This window comes from Lemur catta, chromosome 4 (genome assembly GCF_020740605.2).
Source record: "Lemur catta isolate mLemCat1 chromosome 4, mLemCat1.pri, whole genome shotgun sequence".
In the NCBI taxonomy this organism is placed as follows: domain Eukaryota; kingdom Metazoa; phylum Chordata; class Mammalia; order Primates; family Lemuridae; genus Lemur; species Lemur catta.
The window spans coordinates 72,080,544-72,099,405 of record NC_059131.1 but is presented as its reverse complement, the minus strand read 5'-3'; the positions used below and the strand labels follow the sequence as shown (position 1 = coordinate 72,099,405).

Here is an 18,862-nt window from a genome sequence, read left to right as displayed (position 1 = left end):
AACATACTCCTACTCTTTCTTTCATGGAACTACTCTGTAGAAGGCTACAGAGAAGCTTCTAGGATTAACTAGGACTTGGTAGGACAGAGACGAGTTAAGACTTGGCAGAAATGTTTTTATTATCATGATTATTTTATTGTGGTTATTATTATAATTATTATTAAGTTCCACAAGTGGGAGAGAAAATGGTGGCACTCATGGTTTTTATACTTCATTTCCACTGCTTTTCTAGGGAGGCTTACTCTTGAAAGGCAAAAAGGGGGAGGCTGAATTTTATAGCCTCCCTCGCCAGGCTTGGTCCCAAATCACAAGGAGTAGTAAAATTTGTAAGTAATGAAGTGCAACTTTCATAACAGTAAACAGTAAAGAATGGATACTTAAATTCCATCAGCAATAATTTTCTCTTTATTTTTAAGATTTCAACTTTTTAACTGACATTGATGGAGTGACCTCCACTCCCAGCAGCATTCTCTGTTTATCTGAGACATTTATCTAGAGACAGGAAAGGGAGCTGTTTTTTGAGGCTTGAGGGAAATAAGTTTATAGAAGGCTCCATAAACTGTATTGCCAACTGAAATGCAAGGCATTGTGAGTTCTGCATCCAATGACGGTGGAGTAGACTTTATTGGCTAACTTTTATACAGAAAACAATGATAAATTCTTCACAAAATATAAAAATAGCTATTTGGAGGCATTAGAGAGCAATCAAGAAGAGGCAGAAATTGGAGTGGCATTCATCCTCAAAAGGAGGACACTGACTGGTGAGATTTGTATTTATTTAACAGGACAGAAAGAGAGTTTAGAGTATGAGTACAGCCAAGTTAACCGACTACTAGAATAAAAATAAGCTGTCCATCCATCAACTGAAAAATGGATAAGAAAACTGTGGCATATCCATACAATGGAATATTATATGATCATAAAAAGGAATAAAATACTGGTACATGCTACAACATGGATAAGCCTTAAAAACATTATTCTAAGTGAAAAAAGCCAGTCACTAAAGATCACATATTATAAATTCCATTAATACAAAATGTCCAGAACAAACAAATCTCTAAAGATAGAAAGTAGATTGCTTATAGCTCATGGGATGGGAAAGTGGAGAGCTTAGGAATACAAGGTTTATTTTTGAGGTAATGAAAATGTTCTAAATTAGACTGTGGTGATGGTTGCACATATCTGTGAATATACTGAAAACTATTGAATTGTACATACTTCAAATTGGTGAATGGTATGATATATAAATTATAGCTCAATAAAGCTATTATAGAAATATATTAAATTTTCTAAAGAATTAAAAAAATCATTTCTCCTCGCAAAAAGATAGCACAATGTAAGGTCTCTACAACCATCCACATTGTCCAGCATAAAATAAAAAACAATCAGACATACAAAGGAACAGGAAAATGTGACCAATAGTCAAAAGAAAAATCAGCCAATAAAACATACCCTGAGATGGACCATATGTGATTAGCAAAAAAAGGGCCTTAACATATTTATATTATAAATGTTTTATACATATATAAATAAATATTTATATTATAAACACTATACTTATAGTGAAGGGAAAGAAAAATATGGTCATAATAAGTGAACAACTGGGGATCTTAGCAAAGAAATTGAAAAAAACAAAAGGAAATTTTAGAACAAAAAGTACAATATCTATACGGACTTAGCAGATTGGAGGTACCAGAATGAAGCTTCAGAAACCTTGAAAATCTGTCAAAAGAAATTACTCAATATAAAGAACAAAGAAAAATTTTTTTCACATAAATAGAGTTTCAGTGACCTGTGGTAGAATATCAAGATGTTTATCATAATTGTAATTGGGGTCTCAGCACAAAAGGAGAGAACAAATATGACATAAAAATAGATTAGAGGAAACAATAGATGAAAAATTTCAAGATTTGGTTAAAAACAAGCCTATAGATTCAAGAAATTCAGCAAATCACATCCAATGTAAACACAAGGAAAACCAAACCAGGGCATACCATACTACAAAGAATACCACAATAGCTGAAACCCAAGAATAAAGAGAAAAATCTTAAAAGCTGCCACAGGAAAAAAGATACATTATATACATCATACAGAGGGAAAATGTTATGGATTATGGCTGATTTCTCAGATGAAGAAATTGAGGTAAAAACCAGAGGACTGACATGTTTAAAGGTCAAAAAGAAAACAAATTTGAACCAATAATTCTATACCCAGCAAAAACATTCTTCAAGAGTGAAGGTAAGGGCTTCTGTGTCTGGGAAGATGAGAAAATGTATTTTTTCCTATTCCTTCCTTGACTAAGTACAACCAAAAACCATAGACATTATATACAAAATAGTATATATAAGAATAGTCTAAAACATGGAAAGAAGGAGGGAGGTTGGCTAGAAATCTTGGGACCCAAAGAAAGGTACTCTACTCCAGCCAAATACTACAGAAAAATCTGCACCACCACCCCCATTTCTACTAGCTGAGTTGAGAAATTAGAATTAAAGCCTTGCCAGGCTATAATAAGGTACCCTAAACCCCTGCTGGGGAAGTATCAAAAGAGGCACAATGAGGAGCCAGGACTTTCATTCTTGCCAGCCATTAATAAGCCTCCACACCAGAGTGTCAGTGAGGACCATATAGGTGGCCTGGACTCCTGCCCCATCTGGCATTAATGAGGTATCCCTCCCTCTCCTCACCGGAGTGATGTCAGAGCAGGCCTAGTGAAGAGTCAGGACTTTCACCACCACACAAAGGTAATAAGATCACCCATCTACATCGTCAATGAAGGCCACATGGAGAATAATAAAACACATCTGTGCCCTCCAGCCAGGGTCGCATCAGTGGAGGCCTAGAGGGAAGACTGAACTACCACCACTGCCCATCCTTAACAAGGAACCCCTCTTCCTATGGATGTCAATAGAGGCTGAGGGGAAACACTAGGCTTCTATTCCTACGGGGGCAGTGTCAGAGAATATCTGCTAGGATACAGAGTTAAATTAGATCCAGAGTCTTATTACATCATACCCAAAATGTCCCAGTTTTAACAGAAAATCACTTTTCATCCCAAAACCCAGGAAGATCCCAAACTTACTGGAATAAGAAAACTAATAGTATCAACACCAAGATGACACAGATGTTAGAGTAACCTGATAAGGGTTTTAAAGCAACAACCATAAAAATACTTTAACAAGCAATTATAAACATGCTTTAAGTGAATAAAAACATAGGAGGTCTCAGCAAAGAAACAGAAGATATAAAGAAGAATCAAATGGAAATATTAGAACAAAAAGAATAGAGTAACCAAAGTAAAAAAAAAATTAATAGATGAATGCAATAGCAAAGTGAATAAGCAAGAAGAAAGAATGAGTAGACCTGAAGACAGAACAATAGAATTACCCAATCTAAACAACAGAGAAACAGTAGGCTGAAAAATATGAACACAGCGTCAGAGACATGTGAGATTATTTTTCAAAAGATCTACTACTTAAGCCATTGGGGTGCCAGAAGGAGAAGAGAAAGAAGGCAGGGCTGAAAAAAGTATTCAAAGAAATAAGGGCTGAAAATTCTTCATATGTGGTGGGAAAAAAAAATAAAGTAACAGATTCAAGAAGCTGAGTAAAATTCGAAGAGAATAAACCCAAAAAAATCCACACCAAGGCACATCATGATCTAAACCTCTGAAAACTAAAGACAAAGAAAAAAATGTTGAAAGCAGCCAGAAAAAAATAAAAAGCTATTCTAATGACAGTAATTTTCTCATCAAAAACCATGGAGGCCAGAAGGAAGTGATACAATACTTTTTAAGTACTAAAAGAAAAGAACTATCAACCCCCAATCTCATATCTGGCAAAATTATTCTTCAGGAATAGAGAAGAAATAAAGAGATTCTCAGACAAAGAAGCTGAAAGAATTTGTTGCTAGCAGAGTTACTCTTAAAGAATGAATAAAGGAAGTTCTGTAAGCAGAAATAAAATGACAAAAAAAGGAACATTAGAACATCAGGACAAAAGAACACAATAAGCAAAACCATGGGCAAATAAAATAGGCTTTCCTTCTCTTCTTGAGTTTTATAAATTATGTTTGATGGTTGAATCAAAAATTATATCACAGTCTAATGTGATTCTCAATGTACAAAGAGCAAATAACACATTTTATTATAAATGGGAAGGGTAAAGGGACATAGAGGGAAATAAGGTTTCCACTCATAACTCAAACTGGTAAAATGTTGATACCAGTAGACTTTGATGATTTATGTATTCATAATGTAATACCTAGCACAGCCACTAAAAAAGCCATATGAACACATATACTAGAAAACATTATAGATAAATAAAAATGGAATTCTAAACTGTTTAAGTAACCCAAAGATAGGCAAGAAAAAAATAGATATGCCAAAACAGAGAAAAAGACAGAAAAAAATAAAATAGCAGATAAGCCCTAACATATTAATAATTATACCAAATGTAAATAGTCTAAATATACTAAATAGAAGGCAGAAGTTGACAAAGAGGATTTTTTTAAAGACCCAACAATACGGTGTTTGCATGAAATTTGCTTCAAATATAAATATATACATATATTAAAAATAAAAGGATGGAAAAAGATACGTCATACAAACATTAATAATAAAAGAAATCAGAACTGACTAAATCAGAAAAGTAAACTTCAGAGCACAGAACATGACTAGGGACGGAGCAGGACATTACACAATGATGAAAGTGTCAATCCACTAGAATGAGATAGTAATCCTAAATACATATGTACCAAACAATAGAAGTGCAAAATATGTGAAGCACAAGCCAATAGAACTGAAAGAAGAAATAGACAAATCCATAATTATAGCTGGAAACTTTAATACTGCTTTCTCAACAATTAATAGAGCAACAGGAAGAAAATCAGTAAGGATAATCAACATCACCATCAATGAACAGGATATAATTGACATTTATAGAAAGTTCTATACAGCGACAACAGAGTACACATTCTTTTCAAGTACCCAGGAAACATATACCAAGACAAAGATTATCCTTGGCTATAAAACAAACCTCAAAAAATTTAAAACAACTGAAACCAAAGTATGTCCTCTGTCCAAAATGGGGAAAAACTAGAAATCAATAATAAAATGATAACATGAAAATCTCCAAATACTTAGAAACTAAACAATATGCTTCTAAAAAATCCATGAGTCAAAGAGGAAGTCTCAACAAAAATAAAAATGACTTTAAACTAAATGGAAATGGTAATAAACATATAAAAATTTGTGGGACACAGCTAAAGCAATGCCTAGAGGGAAATTTATAACCCTAAATGCTTACATAAGTAGAGATGAAATCTCAAATCAATAATCTAAGCTCTCACCTGAAGAAACTAGAAAAAGAAGAGGAAAATAATGCCAAAACAAACAGAAGGAAATAAATAATAAAGATCAAAGTAGAAATCAATGACATTGAAAACACAAAAACAATAAAGAAAATCAATTAATCGAAAAGCTGGTATTTTTAAAAGATCAATAAAATTGACAAACTTCTAGCAAGACTGACAAATATAAAGAGGAGGTATAAATTACTAATATCAAAAATAAGACCAGGCATGGTGGCTCACACTTGTAATCCTAGAACTTTGGGAGGCTGAGCCAGGAGGATCACTTGAGGCCAGGAGTTCAAGACTAGCCTGAGGGAGACCCTGTCTCTACAAAAAATAGAAAAATTAGCCAGCATGGTGGCACACACCTATACCCCCAGCTACTCAGGAGGCTGTGGCAGGAGGATCACTTAAGCCCAGCAGTTTGAGATTGCAGTGAACTCTGATGAGTGCACCACTGCACTCTAGCCCTGAGTGACAGAGTGAGACCCTGTCTCCACCAAAAAAAAAAAAAAAATCCCCCAAAGAAAGAACAGGATATATTACTAAAGAACCTATAGACATCAAAGACTAATAAGGGAATACTACAAACAACTCTATACACATAAATTGGACAACTTGGATGAAATGAATCAAATCCACATAAAATACAAACTACCACAATACAAAATAGGTAACTTGGATAGTCCTATATCTACCAGGGAAATTGAATTTGTAATTTAAAAATTCTTCAAAAAAAAATCTCTAGGCCTATAGGAGTTCACTGGAGAATTTTACCAAACATTTAAGGAATAAGTAATTATACAACATCTTCTAGAAAACAGAAGAGGAAAGAATACTTCCCAACTCAGTTTATGAAGCCAGTATTACTCTGATACCAAAACCAGACAAAACCAGTAATCAAAAAAAAGAGAAAACTACAGACTGATGTCCCTCATGAATACAGATGCAAAAATTCTTAACACAATATTAGCTAATAGAATTCAGCAATATCTAATATAAAAGGAATTTTGAAAAATGACCCAGTTTATTCCAGGGATGCAAGCAAGGCTGGATCAATATTCAAAAATCAATCAATGTAATCCATCAAATTAACAGACTAACAAAGAAAAATCACAGGATCTTATCAATTGATGGAGAAAAAATTGACAAAATTCAACACCTAATAATTATAAAATATCTCAGATTAACAAAAATATAGGGGACCTCCCTCAATTTGATTTTTTTAAAAATCTGTAGAAAACCTACAGTTAACATCATACTTAGTGGTGAGAGACTGAAAGCTCTCCCCTAAGTGCAAGGACATCCACTCTTACCATTTCTATTCAACATAGTACTGGAAGTTCTAGCCAGCATAAGGCAAGAAAAGGAAATACAAGGCATATAGATTGGAAAGGAAAAAATAAACTTTCTCTACTTGCAGAGGACATGATGGTCTACCTAGAAATTCCTTGGAGTCTATCCCCTGCCAAAAAAAAACCCTCTTAGAACTAATAAGTGAGTTCAGCATGATTACAGGATAAAAGATTAACATGCAAAAATGATCATATTTCTACATACTAGCAATAAATATGTGGAAACCAAAATTTAAAATAAAACGCCATTTACAACTACTCAAAAAAATTAAATACCTAGGTATAAATCTAACCAAACATGCACAGGACTTGTACAATGAAAATTGTAAGACAGTTGATGAAGGAAATCAAAGAAGATATAAATACATGAAATGCAAAATAGTCCATGTTAATGGACTGGAAGACTCAGCATAGTAAAGATGTCAATTCTCCTTTAATTTATATACAGATTTAATATAATACCAATCAAAATCCCAGCAATATTTTCATAGACATAGACACAGTTATTCTAAAATTTATTTGGAAAAGCAAATGAACTACAGTAGCTAAACTAATTTCAAAGAAAAATGAAGTAGGAAGAATCAGTCTGCTCAATTTCAAGATATTATTTAATTATGGTAATCAAGACTGTGTGGTATTGATGGAGAGATAGACACAAATGAATAGAATAGAGAACCCAGAAATATAAATACAACCAATTTTTGACAAAGATGCATAAGCAATTCAAAGGAGGAAGGATAGTCTTTCAAATAAAAAATGCTGGAGCAACTGAATATCCATAGTCAAAAATGAACCTTATACAGAAACTAACTCAAAGTAGATTACAAGCTAAATATAAAAAGTAAAACTATAAAACATTTAGAAAAAAAATAGGAGGGGTAGCACAAAGGAGATCTTTGTGGGGATAAATAGTTTTGTATCTTGATTGTGGTGGTGTTTACAGAAATCTACACAAGTGATAAAATTACATTCCTGATTTTGATATTATACTATTATATAATTTTACAAATACAACAATTGGGGAAACTGGGTGAAGGTTACATCGGGTCTCTCTATACTATCTTTGCAAACTTGTAAGAATCTATGATTATTTTAGAATATAAAGTATAGATGTATAAATGAATGAATGAGTAAATAAATAAAGAAGCTGAAATAAAGACAATTTCAGATTTTAAAAAACTGAGAAAATCTGTCACCAGTAGGTTTGCACTATATGAAATGCTTAAAAGAAACTCTTCATAAAATAACATTAGATAAACCACCAATTTTACAAGAAGAATATTGTAAGTGATAAATATGTGTGGCTCTTAAAAGGCTAAATTTCTTCTCAGTTTCTTTAAAAAACAAATGACCTTTAAAGACAAAAATTATGACACTGGATTGTCGAATTTATGACATATGTAGAAATAAAATATATTAAAACAATAACACCAAGGACAGGAGTAGGGTAAGTGGAGGTATTCACAATTCTCTCATATTACATGAAGTAGCACAAAATTAACTTTTAGTAGATTGTGACAAGTTAAGAATGTAATCACTAGAGCAATTACTGAAAATACAATGCAAAAAGGCACCTAAGAAGCCTATTGAAATTTAAATGGAAAAATAAAAATTGAATTAAATGAAATACTAAAATGTATCCACTTAGCATAAAAGAAAGCCAAAAGGAGAAACAGAGTGGAAATAAAAAGATTGGACAAATAGAAAATAGTAAAATTGTAGACCTAAATTTAACTATATCAATTATTACATTAAATATACAGAACCAAACACTAATTAATTAAATTAATCAACTAATTTAATTAATTAAAAGAGAGACTATTAGACTGGATTAGAAACACAAAACCCAACTATATGCTTTCTATAAGAAGCACTCTTTAAATATAGAGACTACAGATATTTAAAAGTAAAAGAATGTAAGCACATACGCCATGTAAAATGAACATAAGAAAGCTGCAGTGGCTATTTCATATCAGACAAAATAAACATCAAAATAGGATCTATTAACTGAGATAAATATGGATATTTCAAAATTATTAAAATTTGTCAAGTCATCAGAAAGACATAAAAATCCTAAGTGTATATGCATTTAAGCTACAAAATCAATGAACAAGGCCGGGCACAGTGGCTTGTGCCTGTAATCCTAGCACTCTGGGAGGCTAAGGAGGGAGGATCACTTGAGGTCAGGAGTTCAAGACCAGCCTACAGCCTGAGCAAGAGCAAGACCCTGTCTCTACAAATAAAATAGAAAAATGAGCTGGGTATGGTGGCATATGCCTGTAGTCCCAGTTACTCAGAAGGCTGAGACAGGAGGATTGCTTGAGCTCAGGAATTTGAGGTTGCAGTAAGCTGTAATGATGCCACTGCACTCGAGCTGGGATGACAGAGTGAGACCCTGTATAAAAAAAAAAAAAAATACATGAATGAAATAGACAAAACTAAGGGTGAAATGGACAAATCTAAACAACAATAAAAATATCAATATATAGACTATGTCTTCCACACGTTCAACCATATTGACCTAATTAACATTTGCAAGGACTACCTAACAACTGTGGAATTCACAGTCTTTTCAAGTATGTGTAAGATGTTCACTAAAACATCACCATAAAACAAATCTTGGTAAATTTAAAAAGACTAATATTTTACAGATTATATTCTCTGACCTCAATGAAATTAAATTAGAAATCCAACAAAAACAATATATCTTTAAAAGTCCTAAAATATTTGAAAACTAAACAACACATTTTTAAAGTATATCAAAGAAAACAAACAAAAGAGAAAAAAAGAAAATATTTTCAAATCAATAATAGTGAAACACTACCTATCAAGAATTGTGGCATTCAGCTAAAACAATGCTTAGAGGAATACTTATAATTTATTTATTTTTTATTTATTTTTTTTTTTTGAGACAGAGTCTCACTTTGTTGCCGGGCTAGAGTGAGTGCCCTGGCGTCAGCCTAGCTCACAGCAACCTCAAACTCCTGGGCTTAAGCAATCCTACTGCCTCAGCCTCCTGAGTAGCTGGGACTACAGGCATGAGCCACCATGTCCAGCTAATTTTTTCTATATATATTTTTAGTTGTCCAGCTAATTTTTTATTTCTATTTTTAGTAGAGACAGGGTCTCGCTCAGGCTGGTCTCGAACTCCTGACCTCGAGTGATCCACCCACCTTGGCCTCCCAGAGGGCTAGGATTACAGGCGTGAGCCACCACGCCCGGCCTTAAATGATTATACTGGAAAACAAGAAGGTTTAAAATCAATTATTTAAGTTTTCACCTTAAAAAAACTAGAAAAAGGAATGCATGCAAATTAACCTTAAAGTAAGTAGAATGGAATAAATTATAAAGATTAAGGCAGATATTGAAATAGAAAATAAAGAATAGAAAAAAATTTAAAAACCTAAAATTCTTTGAAGGGAGTTACAATATACACCTAATAAGACTTATTAAGAAAAAAAATGAGAGGAAACACAGATTTTTGGTATCAGGAATGAAAGAGGTGACATCACTACAGATCCTAAGGCCATTAAAAGGCTATCAAGGGAATATTATGTGCAATGTTTTGTCAATATATTAGAAAATGTTGATAAAATGAACAAATCCTTTGAAAAATACAACCTTCCAAATTGGCATGATGAAGCAGAATAGCCCTATATTTATTAAAGGAATTAAATTTTTTATCAACCTCTTCCCACAAATAAAAATCTAGGCTCAGATAAGTTTCACTGGTGAGTTCTATCAAACAAGAAAAAACAATACCAACCATGTACAAACACCATTAGAACACAGAGGAGAAAGTGAACACTTCCAAATCATTTTATGAGACCAGCATAGTATCAATAATTATTTTGAATGTAAACAGATTAAATTCTTCAACCAAAAGACATAGAGTGGGTGAATAAATTAAAAAACAAGATATATGTATATGCTACATACAAGAGACTTGCTTCACCTGTAAGGACACATAGTTTGAAAGTGAAGAGGTAGAAATAATATTCCATGCAAATAGAAACCAAAAGATAGCAGGAGTCACTACACTCATATCAAATAAAATAGACTTTAAGTCAAATACAGTAAAAAGAGACAAATAAGTTCAATACATAATGATAAAGTAGTCAATTCAGCAAGAGGATATAACAATTATAAATATGTATGCACCTGACCTAATTAATAATTAAGCAAATTCAATGTAATCCCTATTAAAATACCAATGACACTCTTCACAGAAATAGAAAAAACAATCCTAAAATTTGTATGAAACCACAAAAATACCAAAATAGCCAAAGCAATCTTGAGCAAAAAGTACAAAGCCAGAGGCATAATACCACCTGACTTCAAAATATATGACAAAGCTATACTAACCAAAACAGCATGGCATAAAAATAGACACACAGATTAATGGAACAGAACAGAGAGCCCAAAAATAAATCCACATATTTATAGCCCACTGATTTTCAACAAAGGTGCCAAGAACACACGATGAGGAAAGGATAATCTCTTCAATAAAAGGTGTTGAGAAAACTATATCTCCATGCAGAAGAATGAAATTAGACCCTTATCTCTCTCCATATACAAAAATCAACTCAAAATGGATTAAAGACTTAAAGGTAAGAATTGAAGATACGAAACTACTAGAATAAAACAGGGCAAAGCTCTATGACATTGGTCTGGGCAATGCTTTTTTTAATACGATCTCAAAAGCACAGGTAATGAAAGCAAAAATAAACGGGATTATATCAAACTAAAAAGCTTCTGCAAAGTGAAGGAAAAAATCAACAGAGACAATCTATAGAATGGGAGAAAATATATGCACAGTATGCAACTGATAAGGGATAAAAATCTAAAATATATAAGGAACTCAAACAAATCAATAGCAAAAAACCAAATAACCTGATTTAAAAATGGGCAAAAAACCTGAATAGACATTTCTTAAAAGAAAACATACAAATGACCAATAAGTATAGGAAAAAATGCTCAATATCACTAATCATCAGGGAAATGCAAATCAAAACCACCATGAGATATCATCTTACTTCTACTAGAATGGCTATTATCAAAAAGATAAGGGTTGGAGAAAAGGGAACCTGTACACACTGTTGGTAGGAATGTAAATTTGTATAGGCATTACGGAAAAAAGTATAGAGGGTCCTCAAAAAAACTACTATTAGAACTACTATATCATCCAACAATCCCACTTCTAGGTATATATCCAAAGGAAATGAAATCAGTATGTCGAAGAGATACCTGCATTCTCATGTTTATTGCAGCACCTATTCACAATAGCCAACATATGAAATCAACTCAAGTGTCCATCCAAAAATTAATGGATAAAGAAAATGTAGTATACATACACACTGAAATACTATTCAGCCATCAAAAAGACAGAAATCCTGGCATTTGCAACTACATGAATGAACCTGAAGGGCATTACATTAAGTGAAATAAGACAGGCACAGAAAGACAAATACCGCATAATCTCACTCACTCATGTTGTGGAATCTAATAAAGTAGCCTTCATAGAAGTAGAGAGCAGAATGGTGCTTATCAGAGGCTGGGGTGGATGGAGGGGAAAAAGGGTTGGAAAGATGTTGGTCAAAGGATACATAATTACAGTTAGGAGAAATACATTCAAGAGATCTATTGTACAGCATGGTCATCATAGTTAATGATGATATGTTATATTCTTGAAAAATGCAAAAAGAGTGGATGTTAAGTGTTTTCACTGCAAAAATGATAACTATATGAGGTAATGATTTTGTTCATTAGCCAGATTTAATCATTCCACAATGTATATTCTTTAAAACATCATGTTGTACATCATAAATATGTACAATTTTATCTGTCAATTTAAAAAATAAAGAAAGGGTAAAATTAAGCATTATTAATACTAAATATGTGTTTTGACAATTATGCATGTATATGATATACACATATAGGGGGTGCATGCACAGGCATTTTCTACTGATAGGGACATGAGATCACAGCAAGCTCAGAAACCTGTGGTTTTTGAGGGGCCTTCAGAGCTGATGCAGCTTCTTCAAAGGCTAAACAGCAGCATGCTGGGTTTTTGTGAGTACTATACCTTCACAATGTGGGAATCCGATCTGTGACAAAATCTGTTTCAAGGTCAATTTTTTGCTCTTAAGCCCATACAGTTGAAGCCATTTCTCCGATGAAATGAGACTCTGTTCAACCAAGTCTGCTTTGGTGCTGCTCAGACTCTCCTGCCTCTGCAGCTGCTGCTGAGAGATGGTAGAAGATGAACCTGATTTCTCCATCTCAGAATCAGGATCTAAGTCACAGGGATCCCCTGCAAGGACAATTGTCAAACTCAGACTTCCTGAAAACTTAGAAATAATCTTACATCAACAGAGGATTGGCTAAATATAAACTATGGTACACCCATGAAATGGAATTCTATTTATCCATTAAAATTATAATACAGATGTATATTTGTTGGAAAAGGAGATAACCACATGTATTGCTAAGAGGTATCCAAAAAACTCAATATTCATATGTATAGACACATAGATACACAGGAAAACATCTAGAAAGATGTACACTAACAGGTTTACTGTAGTTTTCTCTGTGTAGTTGAAGTGTGGTGTTTGCCTTTTTTATATTGTTTAGATTTTTGCATTATTTAAACATTTCTAAAATAGGATTTACTTCTATAATCATAAAAATACAAAGCTCTTCCCCTTTGGAAAAATAAACACTCTCCTTAGAACCTTCACTACATATCTGTATTTCAGTTACAATCACACCTGACATTTTGCTTCCAATGAGGATAAAGAGGATAAAACTGGAGAGGAAATATACTTGTTCTACAGTTGCAGTAGCTAACTGGGAGCTGGTGGCAGGATGAGAACCAGATCACAGCTCAGCACAGCTGAAACACATGTGCCACTTTCTGAATGTTTTACTTTCTGGGACCTTGCTCTAATATTGGACTTAAACATTCTGGTTCACATAGCCAGTTGTTCTGGGATCTACTGGACTCAACACAATATGCAATATATCAGGCTTATCTAGACCTTTCTGAATATAGCTAGTGTACACAAGAGGAAAGGAGTGGCTAAATTGTAATGCAATCCTAACCCACTCGCCACAATTGGGCAAGGCCTGGTAACTTGGGGGAAGTGTAGAAAGCTGTGCTTACATCTGTATCCAGAGTGCGCAATACATGTAAATTGATCTCCGGAACTGTAAAACTTTTTAACAATGAAAATACTCCCTTTACCCATTTCAAAAGCTCTCTAACTGTATTTCCTGAAAGTCTCAGTGTTATGACATGGAAATTCAGTCAAATACAAAAATCAGTTGTACTCAAGCAAGGGAGGCTTTGTGTAAAGAAGTTAGAAGTATTATTATTAGCAAACACTAATTTAACATTATGTTATATGCAATATAAATTTAATCCTTACAATAACCTTATAAGGTACGTACTACTTTTATTCCCATTTTACAAATAAGGAAACCAACACAAAGAAGGGTTAACTTGGCCACAATCTCACAGCGGGAAAGGGGTGGGAGATTCTAACCCAGGCATTCAGCTCCAAAGTCTGTGTTCTATAGCCTTTATTATAATACAAACAACTGCAGCAACTTCCACTTCTTGGCCACAAATTGGACTATCTTTTTATATGCACTATCTCACAGGTTCTTCATAACCATTATCAGTTACTCACTGTTAACACTCTGCTTATGTTTCAGGAATTGGAAGCTTTGAGAATTTAAAGACGTTCTGCCACAGCCAGTAAGTGAGAGAAGCAGGAGTCAAAGCCATTTCTGAACCACTCTGCTGTCTTTACAACTAACCTCCTCCAGCCTGGTCCTATGGGACAAGCCTACAGCTGTGTTCCAGTAACACTGCATCCTAGTAGGGCTCCCGGGTCCTCATGGAAGGCAAAGAGCACTAATCTTTATTCCCAGAGCTCAGGCTCCATAAACTTCCTAGCTTGTCACTTTCAAGCTTTTAAAGATAATGATTTCCATTTCAAGGTTTTATGTGAATTTGCATTATCCACATATGTTGAATTTCAAAATCATACAAATTCATATTATTGATGAAGACCTTGCTTTCTTTCTACAAGGGGCTCAATTTGATGAGAATAATACAGTATTTGGAAAGCATCATACTGAAGCAGAAAAGTTTAGAATCAAAGCTCAGTATAAGCCCATTCTGCCACTTTAAGCAAATGCTTCCATCTTTCTACATTAACCAACGCCTGCTTGCCCTAACACCCAGGGCTACTGGATAGGACAAAGGTGACAATGCATGAGTTATGCGTGGATACACACTTCATATATTGGAAAGAGCTATGTACAAATAAATAAGCTAAAAGTCGTTGTCCTTTAGTAATTGTGTTTTGTTTCATGATACTCACTTTCACTTCACGTACTCTTATCCCTAAGTCTCCAGTCATACTGAGCTATGAAGCTATGAATCACAGAACATGAAAACAAGGGCAAACTAATATGTTTCAACTTTCTTTAGGGTATCTTTCCACAAAGACAGAAGCTGGAGGTCTTTTAAATTTGGTCAACTGTTCCTATAGAAACAAGAAAGGGAAGCTCAGAAGAATGATTTTTGACTATTTCATCATTTCCAGTTAATCTTTGTCTTCCCTGAAACACACCCACCTCCTACAATCTTCTTGCTGGAGGGAGCTACAAGTCCTAAGTTTAAAAGGGAGCACTTTTCCATAAACTGCCCTAGTAAGATTTTCTAAAGTGGATTTTAGAACCTTAAAGAGGGGTTCAAAAGAGGGTCATAGGTTTTGTTTCTAAGCCAAAGGGACATATTTTTTATTCCAAGCAAAAGTCAATCAAAAATTCTCCCACCTATTTAAGGCGCACGTCCCAGTCCCTTCTGCAATTATATAATTTTTTTTAAAAAAATTAATGTAAAATAAAGTCTGACTGCCTGTATTGATTCTGAGAACCTGTAAGTTCATTCTGATTCAGACCTTAACTCTAGGATTTTATAGTCCAAGAATACCTGTACTGTCAGAAATGAAAGAAAGCAATTACAGAAAACAAGGAAAGAAAGGGAGAGAGGGCATCTCCTAACAAGAAATCTTTTTATTTGAATGGAATGGGAACTACTCTGTTAGAGTAAGGAAGGCTGCTTGGGGTAAGGACCTAACCAAGTAACCACCTTTGCCCTCCATGCTCCCCATCTCACGCACACACAGCCTATCTGCCTTCCCATCTCCAGGCTGGCTTCAGGCAGTCCTCCTGTGTAGACTTTCAGCCTGCAAGGCCCATATCAAACACTTCCTCCTCCATTAAGCCTCTCCAGATTCCCTCAACAACCTTCTGCAGCATCTCCTGGGAAAGCCCTAACTTTTGCTTTGATATTTCATCACTATGGCCTTGGGCATTCAGGTTTGCCCTTTCTAGGCTTAGAGAAGGTTCAATGGCTTTAGGGACAAAACTATATGAAGGTTCTCAGCATAGTGCCTTATGTACAGCAGGCACTTTATATGAGGATTGAGATGAATGAAACTTATGACTCAGAATTACTGAGATAACCTTGATTTTTTTCAAAAAGACAAAAGACTCACTTCAAAGTTCTAACAAGGCTGCTACCAGCAAAAAACCTCTGTCTTTAAAAAGAGACATTTTTTCTGGATATAACAATGCTATTTATTTATTTGTTTGTTTGTTTACTATTATTTAGTTTCCTCATCTGAGATTACAAATTGGGAGACTGAGAAACCCAGAAGTCAGAAACAACAACATACCCCAGTTGAACATTTCCCTAAGTTTTAAAAGCCACAAGAGTGGCTCCTAACAGCCACAGAATTTGGGGAAATAGGAAGGGATTTCCTTAGTAGAAGGAGGAAGTGTAAAAGGGAAAAAAAGGAAGTGAAAGTCTGAGCTGAAGGCATGGGCAAGCAAAGCTTTGGGAACAAATAGAAAGGTTAAGCTGGCACAAATCCAAAGGCCCCAAGTAAAGGAAGTAGGAACTCAATTATGCAGCAGAGAGATGCCCCTCAGCTGCCCTGGTGAGTCTGGAAGTTGGCATGTCCTGAGAGAGGTTGAGGTGGTCAGAGGTTGAGGGACAGTGCAAGAGTTAGAGTCCATTAATTCAGTTTAAACATTCAGTAAGATTCTACCTGCTTTCTTATCAACACCCCAAACTTCCTATATTCCTGTTAGTTTCTGAAAAAGTGGACTGAGAGGCTGTATCTTGTGATTTATGTGAGTTTTGAACTATGATTGTTCCAAGAAGAAAGGAAGCTGGGATGAAGTTCCATGATAATATCTTGCTGGAATTTTTCCCCAGAAACACTTAACCTCTCCACATTTTTCTGCCCTTGAGGAGCAAGGCTAGACTGTGATCATCTGCTCAAATAATGTCGGCAGAGGCAAGGAGATTGAAATGGACTGTCTGTCCCACGGTTGAGAAAATAGGATCAAGAGAAGAATATCTGAGAATAACTGGAGTGCTTTAGGGGGAAGAGAATTGCTAAGAAGAAAGAAACGTAGAGCTCCCAAGAAAATGAAAGGGAAAACTCTACCAAGTGGAAACTAAACCTAGTTATTAGGTTTTATGCCCACATAAGAAGGTGATGTGATTGTGAAACCATGTATGTGTGGAATGGGAGGGAGCCAGAGGCCTTTCCAGGATAGAAAGTTGTGCAAAGTTTTATTGCTAAAAGATCGCTTTTGGTTTGGGGCTATTCATATTTATCATTATTTATTGGAAATAAATTTCTTCTGGTTCTGTGTTACCTCCAAAGAAAGCCCAAGTAGACCTTCTCACCTTATTACTGCTGGCCTACGGCATAGACACAAACTAGGAGAGCTGGTCCTGCACCGGGGCGGCTGAGCTTTTGCTGGGAGTGAGGGTCGGCGGAAAGACCTCCAGAGGAGCGGTCGGCACCCTGTCGCTCAGCTTGACCTGGTACCAAAGAGTTAAATGGGTGTGGGCAAGTCACTAAGCTTTCCTGGTACCGTTTCCACACGTGTAAAGTGGCAGTGTAGTCCAGCGCGGAAACTGTACGCTTCCGAGCCTTCCCTACGCAGCTCAGCACCTCAGCGGTTGTGGCGCGGCCGGGTCGTAACCCACACTTACTGGGCAAACTGTCGGGTGGAAGACGAGGCGGCTCCCGTTCAGCAGCCGCCCTCCCATCCTCCGGGAGCCGTCAGGCCCGAAAGGGCGGGCGAGGCAAGCATCCCACAGGTGGGTATGGGCTCGGCGCGAAGGACTCCAGCGGTTCTATTTCTCTGTGACGCGAGCCGCCGCTGGTTCGGGACGCGGCCCACGCGGCCGTTGACGACGGAGTCTCCGCGGTTGCTCGGACACTGCCAATCGCGGCGCGGCTCCCCGCGCCGGCCCCGCCCACGGAGCGCGCCCGCAGAGGGGGCTGGGAATGTCGGGGCCCAGGGGGCGGGGCTGCGCGGCCTGTTGCCGGGCGAGGCTCGGACAGCGGGCGTCCGGGACCACCAAGGGTCGGGTCGACCTCTGCTCTGGCCGTCCTAGCAGGGGGCCTCGCCTCCCTGCGCCTGCCGTCACTCGGAAAATGAACAACAATGGAAAATATTAATGAATTAGATTAACAAACAAATAAATACACAGATGCGCCTGGGTAGGGAGCCAGGTTGCCAGCAGACTGTGGAACAAGCCGCCAGTGGCTGCGGGGAGGCGAGTGGACTGCAGGAAACGTTACAAACGAACTTCTGTGCGTCCTTCCAGAGTGCAGAGCATTTACCTCTGCGTCATTTTGTTTAATTTTCACCTGAACGCAATGAGAGGATGTTCTCTTCATTGCACAGTTGAGAGAAAGAAACTTAAAGAGGTGAGGCAATTAGTTGTAAAAGCTTAGCCATGGCACGTGGAGCTGAGACAGCTGGGAGGGACAGTGAGCTGCAATTTTGCAAATTAGCAATTTTGGAGGCGGGAGCTGCAGTTACCAAGAATATTCTTATCTACTAGATAAGAATATTTTTACAGGCATTATTTTCTCCATTCAGCTTTGTTTTTAACCCTTATTTTAGTTTTTAGTTTTACCTTATCTAGTAAGCAAAAGGTTCAAAATATATTCCTGTTTTTTCAGTCATTAGGAAATAAAATTGTGCTTATGAAAAAGTATCTTTAAATTCTTATTAAAAGATCCCACAGCAAGTATTGTTTTTAG

The 18,862-nt window shown here is 36.0% G+C and overlaps 1 protein-coding gene across 1 annotated transcript in view; it reads right to left on the bottom strand.

Annotated features, from left to right (window-relative positions):
- Positions 1-13,020, bottom strand: part of VWA3B (von Willebrand factor A domain containing 3B) — a 204,299-nt gene extending 191,279 nt beyond the window's left edge. The window contains 1 exon segment of the mRNA XM_045550176.1: positions 12,793-13,020. Within this exon segment, the coding sequence (XP_045406132.1) occupies positions 12,793-12,988 (196 nt within the window). The 5' untranslated portion in view covers positions 12,989-13,020.
- Positions 13,021-18,862: the final 5,842 nt, after the last annotated feature.